Raw genomic sequence first — 21003 nt, 5'->3', positions numbered from 1 at the left:
CGGATTTCCTGTGGTGGTGGGACTTTAGTGGGAGAGCCCTTCCTTATTACGTCTGAATCAAACCAAAATGAAAAGATTTTAAAACTTCAGCTGTAATGGAAAATTGCAATTCTCCCTGTTTGTGAATAATTGGCTATTCAGGGCGAAAGTGTAGATTGCATACTTTGTTTGGTTTTCATTAGCTTTTGGCTCGTTTTTAGTGAAATTGATTCTATTGTAGTTTTTTGTTTCAGTGCCTGCTTGATTGAGACTGCTCGTATGTCAGGTAACGGCAAAAGAACTTGGCAAGATGCAAACGAAATCTTCGCAGATTTTCTACCAAGCAAAATTGTAAAAGTTGTTGCAGCAGAAACTGTAACATTTAATCACACCTACAAATTAGATGTTCCTCATCAAAACGATTATTTACCCGGGAATGTAAAAACAGACCTCAATATATTCGGATCGACTTCTGCGGTCGAGGAAAAGGATGAGTTGACTTATATGATAAATCATAATGATTCTGCTGAAAATGATTTTCAGAAAAGTGCGACGATAGCGCCACTGTTAAATGAATCACCTATTGTACCGGATACATTGGTAGAACGAGACTGCTTAGATAGCTACGAAGCTGTTAAAAACGAACCTGGAGCTCTGTCGTCATTGATTTCATGTCTGCGCTCTACGAATTCCAAGTTTTTGAAAAGCGAGTTTTGCAACTTAGACGAGTGTTCACAAAATGTCAGATGCAGTTTCTCAGAATGTCAAATAGATATGTCTTCTCAGATATCGGAGCCCATATTTTCAACATGTAGCCCCGAAAGTCAAAATGCATATTCGATTGAAAGCCCTGTCACAATATCGATTAACCCAGAATTTAGATGTAGTGGAAAATTCGGCTCTGAAAATTCGGACCACAAGGAACGATTGAAAGGTCTGGCCGTCATTGTTGAAAAAAGGGTGGCTAAAATGATGTCTGAAGAAAAGTTGTTTCATCATATCATTTCAAGTCAGGATCATAAACTAATTTCACAGAATTTGAAGCTAGCGGAAGGTACTCAATATCAGGCCATCTCTTTCGTTCTGTCAGGACCGAGTTGTTTTGTGATATGTGACAGTGAATGCGAAAAAGAAGCGGTCTTAATTTTTGTCAGATCGTCTCTAGAAAACACTGTTTCTAAATTAAAAACAATTACTGTTTTTGACTCTTATTCTAAACTTTATTTGACTGAACGAGTTGTAATATTTCCATCACTGTTCAATTTGCAATTGAGCAATAAAATTATAATCGAAGAGCATAGAGGCAATATTGTTAATTGGTTGTAATTTAATTGTTTTCGGTTTCATATTTTTTGTAGTTTGGGTACTAAGCAGTGGAATTTTGAAAAAGTATTTAAGATAGTTTTTAGTTAAGACTTTAACCTTTTTTCCTAATAGTTGCCGAGTTTGTGATAATTGATCGGAGCTCCTATCGAATTTTTGTACGTTTCGAATAGGAATGTTGATTTGCTATAATTTATTTTTTACGGGAGGTACAAAAATTTGTTTGGGGAGCGTTTTGGCCTAAAAGCGAAATGACGAGATTGATTTTCCTCTGATCGAGCACGCTTATGTCAATCTTCGGCATTTTATTGATCACTTTTGACTTCGTAATGTTTTTTGACAGAATAGTTCATTTAGTTTCTTGTTTTTTGTTCATTGCTGCCTATAGTTAGCTTTTTAAGCAAGTTATTTTTTTCGTTGCTGAAATATGAGTCCCTATTTTTAACTTCTCTCAAACGAAGTTATTAGCAATGTCATGGACAATTTTTAACCAATAAAATTAGTCCAAGAATAAATATTGTATAAGTCTTAAGTAATATTTTGTAGTGATATGATTAGAAGAATCATTTAATAGCTTACTTACTTTAGAAAATGAGAGTCAGAAGACTGAGAAGAACGCTAATTGAAAGTTATAGTGCAGATTGTTTTGAAGATAGCAATAGGGTAGAACCACTAAGATACCCACGAAGCCAACAGAAGACCTCAAATATAAATATATTAATGATTATTAAAGAAAAAACAATTGGTATGAACAATTTGTATAGGATGGTGACTTAAAAACTATTGACGTTATAAACAACTAAATTTTTCTCCAAATTGATTTGGCAAGATCACAACTACTTTCCTACGCCATTGATTCCGCTTCAAACAAACTTTGTTTAATTCATTAAAATTTGTTTACTTCTGACGTCAGTATCTTCATTGTTGACAAATCTGATTTCCAGAATAACAAAATCACATCGTCCCTGGAAAAATTTTGTCATCAAATAAACTTACTGTCCAATAATTCAATTTATTCAACTTAACAATTTATTACACCTTTCGTTTTTTGTACCCTTTTATAAATTGTCTTCGCACAAATATCCGAGGTAGAAACAGTTTCCATTAGAAAAATGATCTGAAATAATGCTTCAAGATACTCTGTTGCAAGCCACAATTGATGGCTCTTTTGAATTGATCATTCCACACAACTCATTCATTCACTTCCAACTTGACATGAGAATTCCTGGCTTTATTGTGCCATGTTGAAACAAAGTAGATGTTATTACTTGTTACTGAAGATGCAAATGAGCAACAACTAATTATTCTTCAATTCATCACTAATTTAGAGTTCAATTTCATGTTTATACTTAATTAACGAGCTACAATTAAACCTGAAAAGGAAGTTGAACTAAATTGTTAAGCAAATATTACCTTTGACTTCAACAACAAAGCCCTATCTATCAGACACATTAAAATGGTTGAACAAATGAACCTACAGCTCGAATAAATCTTCATTACTAGAACAATAACTAGCGGCGAAATTTTATTAAAAATGTGAGCCCCCAAACCTCACCTAGACAATATGTAGTCAATGAGTTTACTTAGACTCCCAGAGATCTTGAGAGGCATTATGCGTTTCTAGGCAAAACAAAATATTTGATATTATCATCATAGCATTAAATGTCTCCTTACTTTTCCGCAGGCTCTAAAATTGCTACTGTCTGGCCAACTGTAGCAAAAAATAAGTCCTGCCTTCCTCAATATCTCTTGAGCTTCCAAAAAATAGAGTTATCATGCGGCTGTTATGTACAAATTGCCTTGTTATTTTGCTCATGTTATCAAGTTTAAAACTTGCAGAAGATGAGAAATTAACACTAATTGGAATAGAATTTGTGTATCGACAAAAATTGCTTTTAGCAGAAAAGATTTTTAATGTGCAATTTTTAGCACCGTTCCCTGAATTACCTGAAAATCTAGAAATCAAATTGTAGAACATTTCTGATATTTTGGAACAATCGTGGCAAAAATATTAATTCGGATGTAACTTAACCTCTATGAACACAAATGAAAAACTATTGGACTTTCAACATTTATCAAATTTTACATCAGAACAATTGCAACTTATGTTTGGATTTGGCCAATTTACGAAAAGAAGTCACCGACACATTATTAATGTATGAAATAAATAGAAGAGATAAACGAGAGGCTCTACTCATAGCATTTGGCGCGCTGACAGTCCTGACTACTGGTGACGGAATCGCTAGTTAAATTGGTAGTGTTTTTGGTGGATTGGTAGTGTTTTCGGCTTGTTAGATTGGTAGTGTTTTCGGTCGTGCCTGTTCTTTAAAAGTTAGCTGTTAATCTTTTTTGAATAGCGCATGCTCTTACTTTTCCAAAATTTGCGTGCTGTGTGAACTGATGAAGAATATATCTCTCATCAAAATTTTGATTCATTTTGCAATTTCTGCATAGCTTTCAGATGATTTTGCTATTGTGCTTCTCTCTAAAAAGTGTACTTCATTCAATTTGATTGGTCAAAGTTTTCTTGTGTTTCTAATATGCGCTATAAAGTGTGTAGTTTTGGCTACAAAGTTTTCTATTTGTTTCTCGATCTTGTTTTGCTGTGCCTCTAAATCGTGGATAATGAAATCAGTACCTTATGAACCTTTCATTAAATGCGGACGCTTTGTTTCCTTTCAGGAAAATCCCATTATCATTTTTTGTGGTTGCGGTGGTACAAGATATGTTACCTGTGATGGCACCCACACCTCAAATCAGCAATTCATTCAGTAGTACAATCATTCGTGCATTTTTTTGTTTGAGTTATGGGCCTGAAGTCATGTTTCACTAAGTGAAGACTTCAAAAATTGAAATTTTTATCTTTTCTTTTGGGTTTTTAAAACTACGAAGCAATTGAAGCTATTTTGTGGCAATCTGCCTGCTGTTTTTTCTGAAACTTATAGTTTATGACTTATCTGCGTCACGAGGTGCCTGCTTAGTTTTAACCGATTTATGTACCTTCGTTTGGTGATCTTGTTGAGTAGACTGAAATTTAAGAAGGTGAAATGAAGCTGAGAACAAATCAGAATTTTTCAGAAATAGAGCATGAATAATACGCAGTGACAAATTTGTATGTAAAAAGTTTTTTTGATGATACTGGGTAAACCAACGGTTACAAAGATTCACTAAGATCGCAGTCATTCAAGACGATAGGCAAGCAAGCCGAAATTTGTGGAGATAGCTGTATTAATTATCCGTGGTGATAACTGGCCAGTGATTCCATTCTATAAACTATTTCGGCTAAAAATTTCAAATCATTAACTGACCCGTAAGTTATCAATTATTACTTCTATAATACTTTCGAGACGCTGTTTTCTTATATGAATCCCCAAGCATTAAATCTGCGGGGTAATTTCGGCGATGTTTTGATTACGTAGCAATTGAAATCTACCAGGTGTACTCTCATGTAGGTGCATTCATTTAAAAGTTCTGTACATTTAAGGTGTAAAATGTTCACACTTTAAAGTGTGTAGCTATAAAGTGTGTAGTTTTGGCTACAAAGAAGTTTTCTATTTGTTTCTCGATCTTGTTTTGCTGTGCCTCTAAATCGTGGATAATGAAATCAGTACCTTATGAACCTTTCATTAAATGCGGACGCTTTGTTTCCTTTCAGGAAAATCCCATTATCATTTTTCGTGGTTGCGGTGGTACAAGATATGTTACCTGTGATGGCACCCACACCTCAAATCAACAATTCATTCAGTAGTACAATCATTCGTGCATTTTTTTGTTTGAGTTATGGGCCTGAAGTCATGTTTCACTAAGGGAAGACATCAAAAATTGAAAATTTTTTTTTCTTTTGGGTTTTTAAAATTACGAAGCAATTGAAGCTATTTTGTGGCAATCTGCCTGCTGTTTTTTCTGAATCTTATAGTTTATGACTTATGTGCGTCACGAGGTGCCTGCTTAGTTTTAACCGATTTACGTACCTTCGTTTGGTGATCTTGTTGCGTAGACTGAAATTTAAGAAGGTGAAATGAAGCTGAGAACAAATCAGAATTTTTCAGAAATAGAGCAAGAATAATACGCAGTGACAAATTTGTATGTAAAAAGTTTTTATGATGATATTGGGTAAACCAACGGTTACAAAGATTCACTAAGATGGCAGTCATTCAAGACGATAGGCAAGCAAGCCGAAGTTTGTGGAGATAGCTGTATTAATTATCCGTGGTGATAACGGACCAGTGATTCCATTCTATAAACTATTTCGGCTAAAAATTTCGAATCATTAATGGACCTGTAAGTTATCAATTATTACTTCTATAATACTTTCGAGACGCTGGTTTCTTATATGAATCCCCAAGCATTAAATCTGCGGGGTAATTTCGGCGATGTTTTGATAACGTAGCCATTGAAATCTACCAGGTGTACTCTCATGTAGGTGCATTCATTTAAAAGTTCTGTACATTTAAGGTGTAAAGTGTTCACACTTTTGCGATATTTTAGTGCATTCAATCGAAAGGCTAATACAGAATTTATCCAAGAAAGTATTTTCATAAAATTCAACTACAGCAAAAAAAATTGTTGGCTTGGTTTTGACCTTGCTGATCTTGCCTTCCAACTTTACAGTTCTGTTTAGTAGATTGTTCAAAGGAAAGATCATTATCATTTTTTTCGTGGGAAAAGAAATGCTGAAATAAACTAATAATTGAAGTTGGTTCTCTTCAATAATGATGATCTAGAAATTAAATTTTAATTGCCAAGCTCTCATTTTTTCTGACACTGACTAGACGAAAATTTCTTTTCTGAAAAATTTCAACAAAAGTTTCAAAATTTGTAGAAGTCTTTTTAAAATCTCTGAAAGGGTGATAACCAATTTTTGAAAAATGATGCTCAGCAGTCTTCATTGTTAAGAAAAGACGCTTGACAGAAGAGAATTAATTCTTGCGAAAAAGCACTTGACATTAATAGAATGGTTAGCTAAAGGACATTTATATCTTGATCAAGCATCACAGAACATATACCTGATTTAGAGGACGGACTTGAGATCAAAAAATATCTACTTTTCAGTCACGCCTGTTGAAGTCAGCAAGTTTTCACAGTTTAAAAAAAATATTTCACGAGTTAATCATTTTGCAGTAAATACGAGCTCTTCAAATTATAATAAAATGTTGCAACATCTTCTGAGGTAGTCGAATCAAGATCTCGCCTTATAACACCATTTCGCCTTAAAACATTATCCAACTTTGTTGCCGTAATTCATTGAAAAGTGTTCAAACTTTTTGAGTCTAGGTTCAAGTTTCTAATCTAATAGTAGATTGCTGCAGCTGTCTGACTTTTTTCTAAAAATTTATCATTAAATAATTTTTTCTGTAGTATTAGGATTGGTAGCTGTGATGTGTAGCTGCAACACGATATTGAATGATAGGTTCAATATAATTGAAATAGTATTTGGTCAATTGAAATTTAGGAACGTGATGTCTAAGACTTTGATTTACATTATCAATATGTTAGTGAAACACAACCTTGATTCTGTGCAACCCCCTAAATATTTGCAACTTTTTTTATTCTGATGCTGTACTGTTTAAACCAAATTTGTTTGCAGCTTTACTCTTTGTTTCCATTTTGATTTCATTTCTAGGCTCAGTTTTATTTACATTGATAACCAACTTGATTTTGTCTAGTCATTTTTTACGCTATTCTAGTCTTCTGCTGTCTCACCAACTGTGCATCATATTCCTTTTGTATTTATCTGCAAATAGTATAACTTCATACGATTTACAAAATAAGTGGAGTTCGTTTATGTAGATAATAAACAGGAGAGGTCCTAGTATCCAACCAGGAAGTACACTACGTTTAAGAATCTCCCAATCTGATCTAGAGCAATTTATGCCAACTCTGAGCGCTCTTCAACTTAAATAATACCATAACCAGTCAAAACATCTAGCTCTCACTCCATAATCCTCTAATTTGATGAGTAGCAGTCGATGATTCAAAGCATCGAGGTCGAGAAAAAAATATTAATCATTTTTGTTTCCTGAAAACTTGAAACTGACTGGATTTCCACGAGCTCATCTATAGTACTGTTTATTTCTAAAACAAAATTGTTTACTGTTAAGTAGGCTGCAATAATAAAAACACTCGTAAAATCGTTTGAATTGAACTTTTGCTCTGTACTATGAGAGTGACATATGACATAGGGCAGTTATTTTCTTCTGTTTTTGACCAATTTTTTTTTCTGATTCCAAAGGTACAGAAGATTGTTCAATTTCTCCAAATTTGGCAACGGTGATGAAATCAGTTTTTTAAACGTTGATTATATATACCATAAACATGCAGATAGAATCAGAAAACTGCCTTTTTTATTAAAAAGATAAACTTGCAGTTCAATAATTTTCTCTGGAAATATTTTTATTGGAAAAAAATGATAAAAAATCTTTATTTAATTAATTGATTTGCAAGTTTTGAAAGTGCATGAATTTCTAGAGCAGCGCTAAGTGAACATGTACGAAAGATCCAATGTTGGCTTAGTGTAACAAAACTCCCTTAGTCTGTGAAGATGCATTTTATTTTGATTCCGATACCTATTTCAGAACTGAGTCACAACGATCAGGAAAGTTTTATAGATGTCAAAATAAATTTAAAATTAATTCGTCATGCAGTGATTTTTGCGCCTGTCAAATAAATTATTAATAAGTTGGTCACGTATAAAGCAGTGTTCTCAACTATCAGCGTTTATCCTACTTATGGTAGCTGTTACGATTACTGATCGGGAAGCAGGGCTGTCTATCTTTACGAGAGTTTGTTGCTTGTCTGCGATTGCTGTTCCTTAATTACGTCCTAGACTACAACACATTTAGAGACCATTTCACGGTAATAGCAGTTTTGTTTGGCTCTAGGTATGATTTATGCTAGCTCTTGGGCTTCGTCCAAACTAGAGGTTTGTTCATGCCCTTCGGAGGACGCCGGGGAGCCGAACGTCCGTAGAGCAGAATGTCATAAAATGGGAATTAAAGCCGAATACGCGTTCTTTGATTGGATGTTTTTACACGCGTTATTTAAGGCACTTCTTACCCTCATTGTGGCGGCACTCCTAACATTCACAGAGAGCGCAAAAAGTTTGGGGCGTGGTCACAGGGAAGCGAATTAGAGAGCACCCAGAACACCATAGATAACTAGGCGGCGATAAATTTATATCTGGCCAATGTTCCAATTGGGCTGCGCTCTTATTATTAATAGCCGCACAGTGATAGTTGGGGCTATTATTGGTCTTCTCTTGGTTTTTACGTTTCAAAGAATTTAAATTGTTTTCGGGCGCTGTCTTTTATTACGACTCGAAGAGGAGTATTGGAGAAGTCCTTTTTTAAAAATTTAGTTGGAGTGAATTTTGAACCAAGAAACGAAACGCGTGAAAAGTTTTTGTAGTGGTTTGGGTGCTGAACAAAATTGAAGAGTGGAGCAAAAAGAGAGTGGTTTTTTTGTTCATTCCGCTGTTTTCGAGAGCGAGAAATTGAGGTGTAAAAAAATTCTGAAAGCGAGCGAAATTTTGTGTTCAAGTTCGATTATGATTTTGTTTTATTTTTATGGTTGATTAGATGGTGGTTTGTAGGTTTCTGGTCATTAATATGAATTTTATACCATTTTGCAGGTTTTTCAGCTATATTGCTGAATGTAAGGCGAATTTTAGCAATTTTTCGCATTTTGTTTTGTCATACTACTTTGCATGGGCTTTGAATAGATGCTTATTAGGTGTAAGAGTTTTTCGATACCAAGTGATTAGTTTTATTGGTATTAAATGATTTTTTTTGTTTAGAAAAATTACAATAAACAGAGTAGTTTTTAATTATTAATAGCCGCGAAGCGATAGCTGAGGCTATTATTGGCCTTCTCTTGGTTTTTTTTTATTTCGTCATCAAGATTTTTATGACGTCACAATCACTTCAAATCTGCTTTTTGTTCATTCTTCCAAGCAAATTCAACTGAATTGTGTGCGTTACGTCATTTTTCACTCTCAGTGAAGCGAGTTTTTTGTTCATTCGCGTGATTAATTTTTTGGTCAGACGTGACTTAATTCACTCTCAAAAATGAGCCCCTCACTTTGAAATTGACTCTACTTTAATTCAAAGAAATAAAGTCAACTTAATGTGTGTTGCTCTAAATGAAGGTTATTTAAGAGCAGCTAATAGAGGCAGCAATAACTTAATAGTGATTCCGAATCAAAATATGAAAAGAAAGAACATCTCAGCTCTTAATGAAAAGAATATTTTTTGGTCGGTCTTTTACTTTTTTTGAGACTGCAGATATACGAAGCTATTGTGGCTATTTTCTGGCAATCTGCCAGCTATATTTTTATATTCAGCTCTAATTCCTCGCGCAATCCTCCAAAATCTTCTTTTTATCATTAAGATTTTACTCACTAAAAATAATTATCTGACATTTTGTTCCATCTGAGAGAATGTGTATCGCTTTCTCATCAAGTACAAAGCTATTATAACCCACTTGCGTTTTGATCGAAGAGTTTGCAGCAGATGTTTTCGAATATTGATATAACCGTTTTGAGGCAAAGTTTTTCCTTTTTGTGCGCTGCTGCCAATTAAACCATTTTTTTTGAGCTCCAACCTACAATATCAAAAGGGTTAATATAAGTAAACCAAAATATCCGAAGAGTTTAAACTTAAAAAATTGTTTTTATTGCACTGTTGACGAACAAAAAAGCAAATGCAATGCCTGATATCTTTATGATTCTTTATGACCGTACACCAGTTTCAGATCTCACACCAAACACATTGTACATCATTAATTATTTTTACTATAAAACGTGATTAGAGATTTGCTATTAAAAATGCAGGTACGAAAATGGTGCAGAAATGGAGAAGATCCTAAACTTTAGTTGGTTTTGATAGAAGCAACGATCTTATGATACGTAATTTTTTTCTGTGAAATCACCTATAGCTCTTTGTTTCAAGCACTTTTGCTCATCACTTAACTGTCCAAAGCGTGTATTCATTCCCCAGTCGGTTATATTTGAAGATGTCATAATCTGACAAGATGCGCATCATCTTGCAAGATAACTGCCCTTCTAGCAAGACTCCTGTAAGATAACCTTCTCGCAAAAACCGCTGAAAACATTCCTTCGCTAATGCCTGGACATATTCGCTAGCCGTCAAAGAAATAATGAGACCCTAAATTGCGAAAACTAATGTATGTAAACAGTAATGTGCCTAAAGGGCACAGAAAAAAGGTTGGTTGGTTTGTGAAGCTGAGGACGGTTAACTCTTAAGAAAATCACCGAAATTCTTGTTAATCAAAAGCACGAAGAGAAAGAAAGAGAGAGAGAGAGAGCGCGCGAGCCAGCGAGCGAGCGCAAAATACAACTTCATGAAAAGAAGGGAAAAAATTGGAATTGAAGCGTTGATACAAAATGTGCGAAAAAGAGGAATCAAATGAAAAGCTTAGCAAAGAAAAGAATAGCACATCATAATAGACAATAAGGGATGGGAAAAAGCGAATAAAACAGCAAAAAGAGGCGAATAAATGAGCAACACCGAAAAACCAGGCAAGAACTTTAATATGACGTTTTTCGGTGCTTGTTAATCTAGACATATTTCTTGCAGACAATGTTTTTAAAAAACAATTAATGAATCAATTTTCTATACTCGTAATTATCGTTAAAACTGATAATTTTTCTGTTCAGGTTTTCTCGCAAAAATGGTTTTCTCGCAAAACAATTTGCACCGGATTTTTTTTCGTTTTTCTGTATTTAGTTCAATGCCCGTCCGCTAGAATAGAATGCCGTTTAGACGCATTGGAAGGCTGACAAATGTGACCGTTTAATATTTATGCAATTTAAGTATTAAAACTGTCAGTGTCATGTTCTTGCTGTTAGACGTTCAATTGACTTCTATTATTCGGTTAATGGTGAACTTCATCTGTACTCACTGCTAAATTTTTTATTTTTATGGGTATGAAGCCTAACAAGGATTCAATATAAGTTTGGTTTACAAACACGATTTTTTTATTTTTGAAATTAAAGAATATGAGCAGCCTTGGATAGCGTTGTAGGTTTTAATGCAGGTGTGTTCTTGTTTATTGGCTAGTCTCGCCCATTTGAGCAGATGGGCTCAAAAAATTATCTAATGTTTAGTTCATCACTTTATCATCAGTATAAATGTAATAAAATTGTGCTGTCTCATATTAAAGCATCTCATTAATTTCTTCAATCAGTGATTGGCATAAAGATTAAAAATTCAAGTTTTTCATCAATATTGTCAGAATGTTCTTTCGCAAGATAAATCTCTGGATCTGACACGAAAAACGTTACTTGCAAGCTTATGGCAAGAAATTAGAAGATAAGATTCAAATTTAAGAATTGTTTTAAACTAGCAGGCCCGCAAAAGCATCACAAGAAAATCATTTAAAAGAAGAGATCGGTTAAAAAATCAGATTTTTTTTGCACCGCCTGGGGCTGGAACCTATGCCCATCGTTCAAAAGCACTAGGTATTACGTTTCGATACCGATGTGTTTGGTTTTCGTAAATTACCCTATGTGCCAACAATTTTTTGTCCAACCACGTTTTCTGCTTTACCATTTAGCATAATTAAGGAGCGCTAAGACGTGTACAGATAATGATATTCTACATGGTGGCATAGTGTAACTCATGTTCTAATTTAGGCTGCATGTTTAAGGAGCGTTTATAATATGCGATGATACGGAGCTTAAACAAAGCGAAAGAAAAAAGAGAGAAGAAATAAACGAACGAGAAAAGACAGAGGAAATAGAGAAAACGAACGCAGAAAAAAGAACAGGAAAGAGATAAAAAAAGAGAGAAAAAATAGAAAACAAACAGAACAGAAGACGAAACACAAAAAAGACAAATGAAAGAGGGAAAAGAGAAAAGAAACGAAAAATAAAGAAATTCAAGACAGAAAAAAAGAGAAAAAAATAGTAAAAAGAGAAAAGAAATCGAGAAACTAAATAAAAAAGAAAAGCAAAAAAGAGAAAAGCAACAGAGATAAAAGAGAAAAGCGAGAGCAGACGAGAGAAGACTGAAAAAAATAAATGCAGAAAAAGAACAGGAAAAAAAGGAATAGAAAAACAAAAGAGCGAAAAGACACAGAAAAGCAAAAAAGAAAAGCGAAAAAAGCAAAGAAAAGAAAAGAGGGAAGAAAGAGAAGAAAGGGAAAAAAGGAAAAAAAGAAGAAATAAGACAGGAAAAAACAGAAAAAAACGATACAGATAAGAGAAAGAAACGAAAGAAAGGTGAAAAAAAGCGAAAAGAAGGCAGAGAAAAAAGAGAAAAGAAACAGAAAAAAGCAGAACAGAAAAAAAGAGGGAAGAAAGAGAAGAAAGGGAAAAAAGGAAAAGGAGAAATAAGACAGGAAAAAACAGAAAAAAACGATACAGATAAGAGAAAGAAACGAAAGAAAGAAGAAAAAAATCGAAGAGAAGGCAGAGAAAAAAGAGAAAAGAAACAGAAAAAAGCAGAACAGAAAAAAAGAGGAAAGAAAGAGAGACAAGAGAGACGAGAACGACAGAGAGAAAAGCAAAACAGAAAACAGGGGGAAAAGAAAGAGACGAAAGGTAGAAAAAGAACAGAAGAGAAAAAGAGACAAGAATGAAAAAAATGAGAATTAAAAACAAAGGCAGAAAAAAGAATTGAAAAAAAGGAAAAGAAACGAAAGAGAAAAGTACGGAAGAGAAACGAACAGAAAAGAGAGAAGGAAAAACAGAATACAGGAACAAGAGACACAAAAGTAAAATGCGAAGAAAGAGAAAGGCAAGTGAGAGAAGAAAGACAGAAAAGAAAAAGAAAAGCAAGAGATAAAAAGAAAGAAAGAAAAGAGAAAAGAAAGCGGAAAGAAGGAGAGAAACGAAATACAAAAGAGACCGAAAAGAAAGACCAGAAGGAAAAAGAAAAACAAGAGAGAAAAGGAAAGAAATAAGACAGAAAAGAAAAGGCAGACAAATGAAAAAGAAAATACAAAAATGAAGAGAAACGGAGAAATGAATGCAAAAACCAATTCAGAAAAAAAGAAAAAGCAAGAAAAGTAACAGAAAAATGAAAGAAAGAAAAGAAAAAGAAAGGTTGAAAAGAACAAAAAAAAGAAAAAATGAGAGAAAAGACGGACAGAAACGAAGGACAGAAAAGAAAGTGAAAAGCAAGAAAACATAGAGAGAGAGAGAGAACAAAAAATAAGGGCAGAAAAGAAAGAGGAAAGCAAGAGAAAAGAAAAACAGAAGGGAAAGAGAAAAATACAAAAAACTAAAGAAAAAAAGAGGAGGGAAAAATAAAAAACCAAAAGAAAAACAGAGAATAGAAGGTGAAAAAAGGAGAAAAGAAGAGAAAAAAGACAGAAAATATAGAAAGGCAGCGAAACGAAAGAAAATACAAAGATAAAGAGTAAAGAAAGTGAGAAAAGCAAATCAGAAAAAAAGAGAACAGAGAAAGAAGAAAGCGAAAAGCAAGAGAGAAAGGCAGAGATAAGAGACAGAGAAGAAAGAGAAAACGAAACGATACAGAAAATAGACAGAAACGAAAGATAGAGAAAGAAGAAAGAGAAAAGAAAGAAAAGGCAGTAGAAACTCAGAACAGAAAGAGAACAGCAGGAGAAAAAAAAGGAAAGCGAAAAGAACGAAAGAGAAGAACAAAAGATAGAATGATTAGAAAGAAAGACAAAAAGATAAAAAAAAAGATTAGAAGAAAAGGAGAAAGACAAAGAAACATAAGAGAGAAGAAAGGCAAAAAAAGAGCAGAGAAGAGAAAAGAAACAAATGAGAAAACAAAAGAGAAAAGGAAGAAATAAAGATAAAGACAGAAAAGAAAGAGAAAAGAAAACGAAACGAAATAAAGAAGCAACAGAGAAGAGAGACAGAAAAGAAAGAGAAAGGAACGAGAGAGAGGAGAGAAAAAAGATAGAAAAGAAAGAAAAGAGAAGAACGAAACTAAAAAAATATTATGAGTATAAGGAGAGAAAACAAAGCGAGAAAAGCACATCAGAAAAGGAGAGAACAGAGGAAGAAGAAAGCGGAAAGCAAGAGAGAAGGGCAGAGATGAAAGACAGAAAAGAAAGAGAAAACGAAACGATACAGAGAATAGACAGAAACGAATGATAGAGAAAGAAGAAAGAGAAAAGAAAGAAAAGGCAAAAGAAACTCAGAACAGAAAGAGAAAAGCAAGAGATAGAAAAACAAAAAGGAAAGCGAAAAGAACGAAAAACTGAAGCAAGAAAAACGAAACAGAAGAACAGAAGATAGAATGATTAGAAAGAAGGGCAAAAAGATAAAAAAAAGGATTAGAAGAAAAAGAGAAAGACAAAGAAACATAAGAGAGAGGAAAGGCAGAAAAAAGAGCAGAGAAGAGAAAAGAAACAAATGAGAAAACAAAGAGAAAAGAAAGAGATAAAGATAAAGACAGAAAGGAAAGAGAAAAGAAAGCGAACAGAAATAAAGAAGCAAAAGAGAAGAGGGACAGAAAAGAAAGAGAAGGGAATGAAAGAGAGGAGAGAAAAAAAGATCGAAAAAATAGAAAGGAGAAGAAACTAAAAAAAAGAAGATAAGGTGAGAAAACAAAGCGAGAAAAGCACATCAGAAAAGGAGAAAAGAAAAAGAAGAGAAAAGCAGGATACAAGACAGAACAAGACAGAAGAGGGAGCGAAAAGAATGGAGAGAAACAAGACAGAAAAATAAGAGAAGGAACAATACAGAGAAAAGAGTAAGAAACAGATATGAGAGCGAGAAATTAAAAAGAAAGAGATAAGAGAGAGGAAGCGAAAATAGAACAGAACAAAGAGACAAAAGACAGAAAAGCAAGAAAGAAAAGAGAGAAAAGCAAGAAATAAAAGAAGGAGAGAAAAGCCAGAGATAAAGGCAGAGAGAAAAGACAGAAAAGGAAAGAGAAAAAAACAAAAAAGAGAAAAGAAAAAGAAACGATATAGAGTAAAAAGAAGAAAGAGAAGCAAGAAATGAAAAAGCAGAAAGGCAGAAAAAATAGAAAAAACAGAAAAGAGAGCGAGAAAAAACAAGAGAAAAAAGAAAGGCAGAAGAAGAGAAAAAAGAGAACAGAAAAGAGGCGAAAGACGGAAAAGAAATAGAGAAATGCAAGAGAGAAAAGAAATAAACGAAAAAGGAAAGGCAGAAAATAAAGAAACAAAGAGAGAAAAAGAAAGACAGAAACGAAAGACAGAAAAGAGAAAAGGGAGAGAAATGAGAAACTGAAGAGAGAAACGAGAGAAAAGAACAAAAGAGGGCAAAAAGAATGAGAAAGGTAGAAAAAGACCGGAAAAGAAAGCGAGAAAAGAAAGACGGAAGAAAAAAAGAGAAAACGAAGACAAAAGAAAGACAGATAGGAAATACTGAAAAAAGGGAGAAACAAGACAGAAAAGCAGAGATAAGCGAAAGAGAGAAAAAATAGAAAAGACAGAAGAAAACTGAAAAAAAGTATAGAAAGAGAAAAGAAAGAAAAAGAAGGAAGAAAAGAAAGACTACAGAGAAAAAAGCACCAAAAAAAAGAAGGGAAAAAAGAAACGAGAAACTAAATGGTAGCGAAAGAGGAACGAAAGAGAAAAAAGATTGAGAAAAAGAAAGAAAGACATAAAAAGAGCAGAAGAGAAAGAAAAAATGAAATATAGAAAAAAAATAGAAGACCGAGAAGAAATACAGAAAAGAAAGAAAAACTAAGGCGAAAGGGGGAGGAAAAAGAGCGAAAGAGAGAAAAGAGATACAGAAAAAGACAAAATAAAGAAATTCGAAAGAGAGAAAAGAAAGAGAAAAGCAGAAAAAGACGGAGAGAAAATACAGAAGAAAGTGAAAAGAAAGACCGAAAAAAAGAATCAATAGAAAAAAAGAAAAAAGACAGATTAAGGCAAAAAAGATGAACAGAATGGAAAAAAGATGCAAGAAACTAAAGAGAGGCGCAAGAGGAGCAAAGAAAAAAGGAATGAGAAAAAAAGCAGAAAGGCAGAAAAAATAGAAAAAACAGAAAAGAGAGCGAGAAAAAACAAGAGAAAAAAGAAAGGCAGAAGAAGAGAAAAAAGAGAACAGAAAAGAGGCGAAAGACGGAAAAGAAATAGAGAAATGCAAGAGAGAAAAGAAATAAACGAAAAAGGAAAGGCAGAAAATAAAGAAACAAAGAGAGAAAAAGAAAGACAGAAACGAAAGACAGAAAAGAGAAAAGGGAGAGAAATGAGAAACTGAAGAGAGAAACGAGAGAAAAGAACAAAAGAGGGCAAAAAGAATGAGAAAGGTAGAAAAAGACCGGAAAAGAAAGCGAGAAAAGAAAGACGGAAGAAAAAAAGAGAAAACGAAGACAAAAGAAAGACAGATAGGAAATACTGAAAAAAGGGAGAAACAAGACAGAAAAGCAGAGATAAGCGAAAGAGAGAAAAAATAGAAAAGACAGAAGAAAACTGAAAAAAAGTATAGAAAGAGAAAAGAAAGAAAAAGAAGGAAGAAAAGAAAGACTACAGAGAAAAAAGCACCAAAAAAAAGAAGGGAAAAAAGAAACGAGAAACTAAATGGTAGCGAAAGAGGAACGAAAGAGAAAAAAGATTGAGAAAAAGAAAGAAAGACATAAAAAGAGCAGAAGAGAAAGAAAAAATGAAATATAGAAAAAAAATAGAAGACCGAGAAGAAATACAGAAAAGAAAGAAAAACTAAGGCGAAAGGGGGAGGAAAAAGAGCGAAAGAGAGAAAAGAGATACAGAAAAAGACAAAATAAAGAAATTCGAAAGAGAGAAAAGAAAGAGAAAAGCAGAAAAAGACGGAGAGAAAATACAGAAGAAAGTGAAAAGAAAGACCGAAAAAAAGAATCAATAGAAAAAAAGAAAAAAGACAGATTAAGGCAAAAAAGATGAACAGAATGGAAAAAAGATGCAAGAAACTAAAGAGAGGCGCAAGAGGAGCAAAGAAAAAAGGAATGAGAAAAAGAGAGACAGAAAAGAGACAAAAGAAAGAGAGACAAAAAACTGAAGAGAGAAAAGACAGAGAAACGAAAGGAAGAAAGGACAAAGACAAATGAAAAGAGAAAAGAAAAGGAAAGAAAAGAAACAGAGAAAAGAAAAAACGAAAGAGAAAAAGGCAGAAAAGAAGAACAGAAAAAAAGAGGAAGAAGAAAAAAGAAAGACAAACGAAAGATAGACAGACAGGAAATACAGAAAAGAGAGAAAAGCAAGCGATAAATGAACGAGAGAAAAAAAGAACATACAGACAGAAAAAAAAACAGAAAACAAGCGAATAGAAAGAGAAAAGAAAGAAACAGAAGGGAGAAAAAGACAGAGAAGAAAGAGAAAAGCGAGAGATAAAAAAAGACAGAAAAAAACAGAGAAAACAACGACAGAAAAGAAGGAGAAAAGCAAAAGAGAAGAAAAAACAGAAAAGAAAAAGGATTCGAGAAACTAAAGAGAAGGGCAGAAAAAAAGAACAGAGAAGAAAGAGAAAAAAGAAAGATAGAAAAGAAAAAGACAACAGAGCGAAAAGACAGAAAAAGAAGAAAGAAAAGCCAAAAAGAGGGGGAGAAAAGAAATAGCGAAAGAGGAAATACAGAAGGAAAAAGAAAAAGGAAAAAGAAAAGCAAGAGAAAAGAAAGACAGAAAAAAAGCACGATAAAAGAAAGTTAAAAGCAAAAAAGAAAAACACAAAAGAAAAAACATGCCAGAAATTAAAGAGAAGTGGAAGAGGAACAAAGAGAAAAAAATTGAGAGAAAGAAAAAAGAAAAGAAACAGACAAAAGAAAGAGAGTAAAAAAGACTGAAAAAGAGAACAAAGACAAAAAGGACAGACAGGAAACAGAAAAGAGAAAAGAAAGAGATAAACGAAAGAGAGAAAAGAAAGAAGAGAACAGACAGACAGGAGAAAACGGAAAACAAGCGAACAGAAAGAGAAAAGGAACAGAAGGGAGAAAAAGACAGAAAAGAAAGGGAAAAGCTAGAGAGAAAAAAAAGACAGAAAAAAACAGAGGAACAACAGAAAAGAAGGAGAAAAGCAAAAGACCAGAAAAACAGAAAGGAAAAAAGATACCAGAAACTAAAGAGAAAGACAGATAAAAAGAACAGCAAAGAAACAGAAAAAAGAAAGATAGAAAAGAAAAAGACAAAAGAGAGAAAAGATAGGAAAGGAATACAGAAAAAAAAGAAAGAAAAGACAAAGAGAAGGTGGAAAAAGAAAGAGCGAAAGAGGAAATACAGAAAGAAAAAGAAAAAGGAAAGAGATAAGCAAGAGAATAGGAAGACAGAAAAAAGCAACTGAAAAAAGCACGAAAAAAGAAAGAGAAAAGCAAAAAAGAAAAATACCAAAGAGTAAAGTAGCAAGAAACTAAAGAGAAGCGGAAGAGGAACAAAGAGAAAAAGATTGAGAAGAAAAACAGAAAAGAAACAGACAAAAGAAAGAGAGAAAAGAAGACTGAAAAAAAAGAGAAAAGACAAACGAAAGAAAGAAAGGACAAAGACAAATGAAAAGACTGAAAAGACAGACAGGAAACGGAAAAGAGAAGAGAAAAGAAAGAGTTAAAAGCAAGGAAGATGAGAAAGAAGAGAACAGACAGACAGTAGAAAACAGAAGAAAGGCGAATAGAAAGAGAAACGAAAGAGCAGAAGGGCGAAAAGAGACAGAGACGAAAGACAGAGAAGAAAGCGTGAAAAGAAAGACGGAAGAGAAAAAACAAAAGAAAGAAAAGAAAGACAAAAAATACAGTCAGGAAATACAGAGAAGAGAATGAAAAGCGAGAGAAAAGCAAGAGATGATTGAAGCAGAGGAAAGAAAGAAGAGAATAGACAGAGCAAACGACAAAAAACATCCAATAGAAAGAGAAAAGAAAGAAACAAGGAGAGAAAAAGGCGGAAAAGAAAGACCAAAAAAACAGAGAAAAAAACGACAGAAAAGGAGAAAAGCAAAAGGGGAGAAAAACAAAGGAAAAAAAGATATGAGAAACTAAAGAGAAAGGCAGATAAAAAGAACAGAAAACAAAGAAGAGTAAAGAAAGAGATAAACAAAAGAGTGAAAAGAAAGAAGAGAACAGACAGACAGAAGAAAACAGAAAAAAGCGATTAGAAAGAGAAAAGAAGGAAACAGAAGGAAGAAACGAAAGACAGAAAAAAAACGAGAAAAAAAGACGGAAGAGGAAAAACAAAAGAGAAAAAAGAAAGACAAAAAGACAGACAAGAAATAGAGAGAAGAGAATGAAAAGCAAGAGAGAAAAGCAAAAGATATTCGAAAGAAAGAAGAGAATAGACAGAAAGACGTAAACGACAAAAAAATCCATTAGAAAGAGACAAGAAAGAAGCAAGGAGAAAAAGGCAGAAAGGAAAGACAGAAAAAAAGAGAGAAAAGCAAGAGAGAAAAAAAAGACACAAAAAAACAGAGAAAGGAACAACAGAAAAGGAGAAAAGCAAAAGAGAAGAAAAACAAAGGAAAAAAAGATACGAGAAACTAAAGAGAAAGACAGTTAAAAAGAACAGAAAAGAAAGAGAAAAAAGAAAGGTAGAAAAGAAAAAGACAAAAGAGTGAAAAGACAGAAAAGTAATACAGAAAAGAAAGAAAGAAAAGCCAAAGAGAGAGATGAAAAGAAAGAGCAAAAAAAGAAACACAGAAAGAAAAAGGAAAACGAAAGAGAAAAGCAAGAGAACAAAGACAGAAAAAAGCAACAGAGAAAAGCACGAAAGAAAAAAAGAGAAAAGCAAAAAAGAAAAACAGAAAAGAAAAAAGATGCGAGCAACTAAAGAGAAGCGGAAGAGGAAGAAAGAAAAAAAGAATGAGAAAAAGAAAAATATGAAAGAAACAGACAAAAGAAAGAGAAAAAGACTGAAAAAGAGAGAAAAGACAGAGAACCGAAAGAGAGAAAAGACAAATACAATTGAAAAGACAGAAAACACAGACAAAAAATACAGACAAGAGAGAAAAACAAAAAAAAAGAAAGAGATAAACGAAAGATACAAAAGAAAGAAGAGAACAGACAGACAGACAGAAGACAGAAAAAAACGAATAGAAAGAGAAAAGAAAGAAACAGAAGGGAGAAAAGAGACAGAAACGCAAGACAGAAAAGAAAGACGGAAGAGAAAAAACAAAAGAAGAGAAAAAAGACACAAAAGACAGACAGGAAACACAGAAACGAGAATGAAAAACAAGAGATGACCGAAAGAGAAAAAAGAAAGAAGAGAATAGACAGACAGACAAAAACAACAAAAAATATCGAATAGAAAGAGAAAAAAGCACAAGAGAGAAAAAAACAGAAAAGAAAAACAGAAAAAAAAGAGAAAAGCAGGAGAGAAAAAAAGACAGAAAAAAGCAACAGAGAAAAGAACGACTGAAAAGAAAGAAAAAAGAAAAAGAGAAGAACAGGAAAGAAAAAATACGAGAAACTAAAGACAGATAAAACGAACAGAAAACAAAGAGAGAGAAACGTGAAAAGAAAGATGGAAAAGAAAAAGGCAAAGTAAAGAAAAGACAGAAAAGAAATACAGAAAAGAAAGAGGAGAACGAAAGAAGGGGAGAAAAAAGGGCGAAAGAGAAAAAAAATGCAACAATCTAATGAGAATTTAAAATCGCTACACAAAATCATATTCGAGTCTCAATTCTTTCCAGGTGATTCAATTTTATATCATTTTTTTAATCATTTAAATGGACAATTTTTCATCTTCGATTTAATTTCGGACTTTTACTTAAAGAATCTTTGTTCTGTCAATATCTGTGATGCATCGCACATGTCATTCAAGGACTGTTTTCGTGTG

At 33.3% G+C, this 21003-nt stretch overlaps 1 protein-coding gene across 3 annotated transcripts in view; it reads left to right on the top strand.

Moving 5' to 3' along the window:
• The window catches only part of LOC142358020 (uncharacterized), a 137792-nt gene that overhangs the window by 310 nt on the left and 116479 nt on the right, over window positions 1-21003 (top strand). For 2 of the 3 annotated variants that reach the window (XM_075409503.1, XM_075409495.1), the window contains exon 1: window positions 5238-5583. The exons of the other annotated variant lie outside the window; for it this stretch is intronic. In XM_075409503.1, coding sequence (XP_075265618.1) covers window positions 5576-5583 — 8 coding nt within the window. In that variant the 5' untranslated portion in view covers window positions 5238-5575. Of the gene's footprint in view, window positions 1-5237; window positions 5584-21003 lie in introns of those variants that run through there. 3 annotated transcript variants of the gene reach the window in all.

This window comes from Convolutriloba macropyga, chromosome 2, assembly GCF_964194025.1.
Source record: "Convolutriloba macropyga chromosome 2, txConMacr16.3, whole genome shotgun sequence".
Taxonomy (NCBI): domain Eukaryota; kingdom Metazoa; phylum Xenacoelomorpha; order Acoela; family Convolutidae; genus Convolutriloba; species Convolutriloba macropyga.
This window is presented reverse-complemented; position numbering and strand designations above follow the sequence as displayed.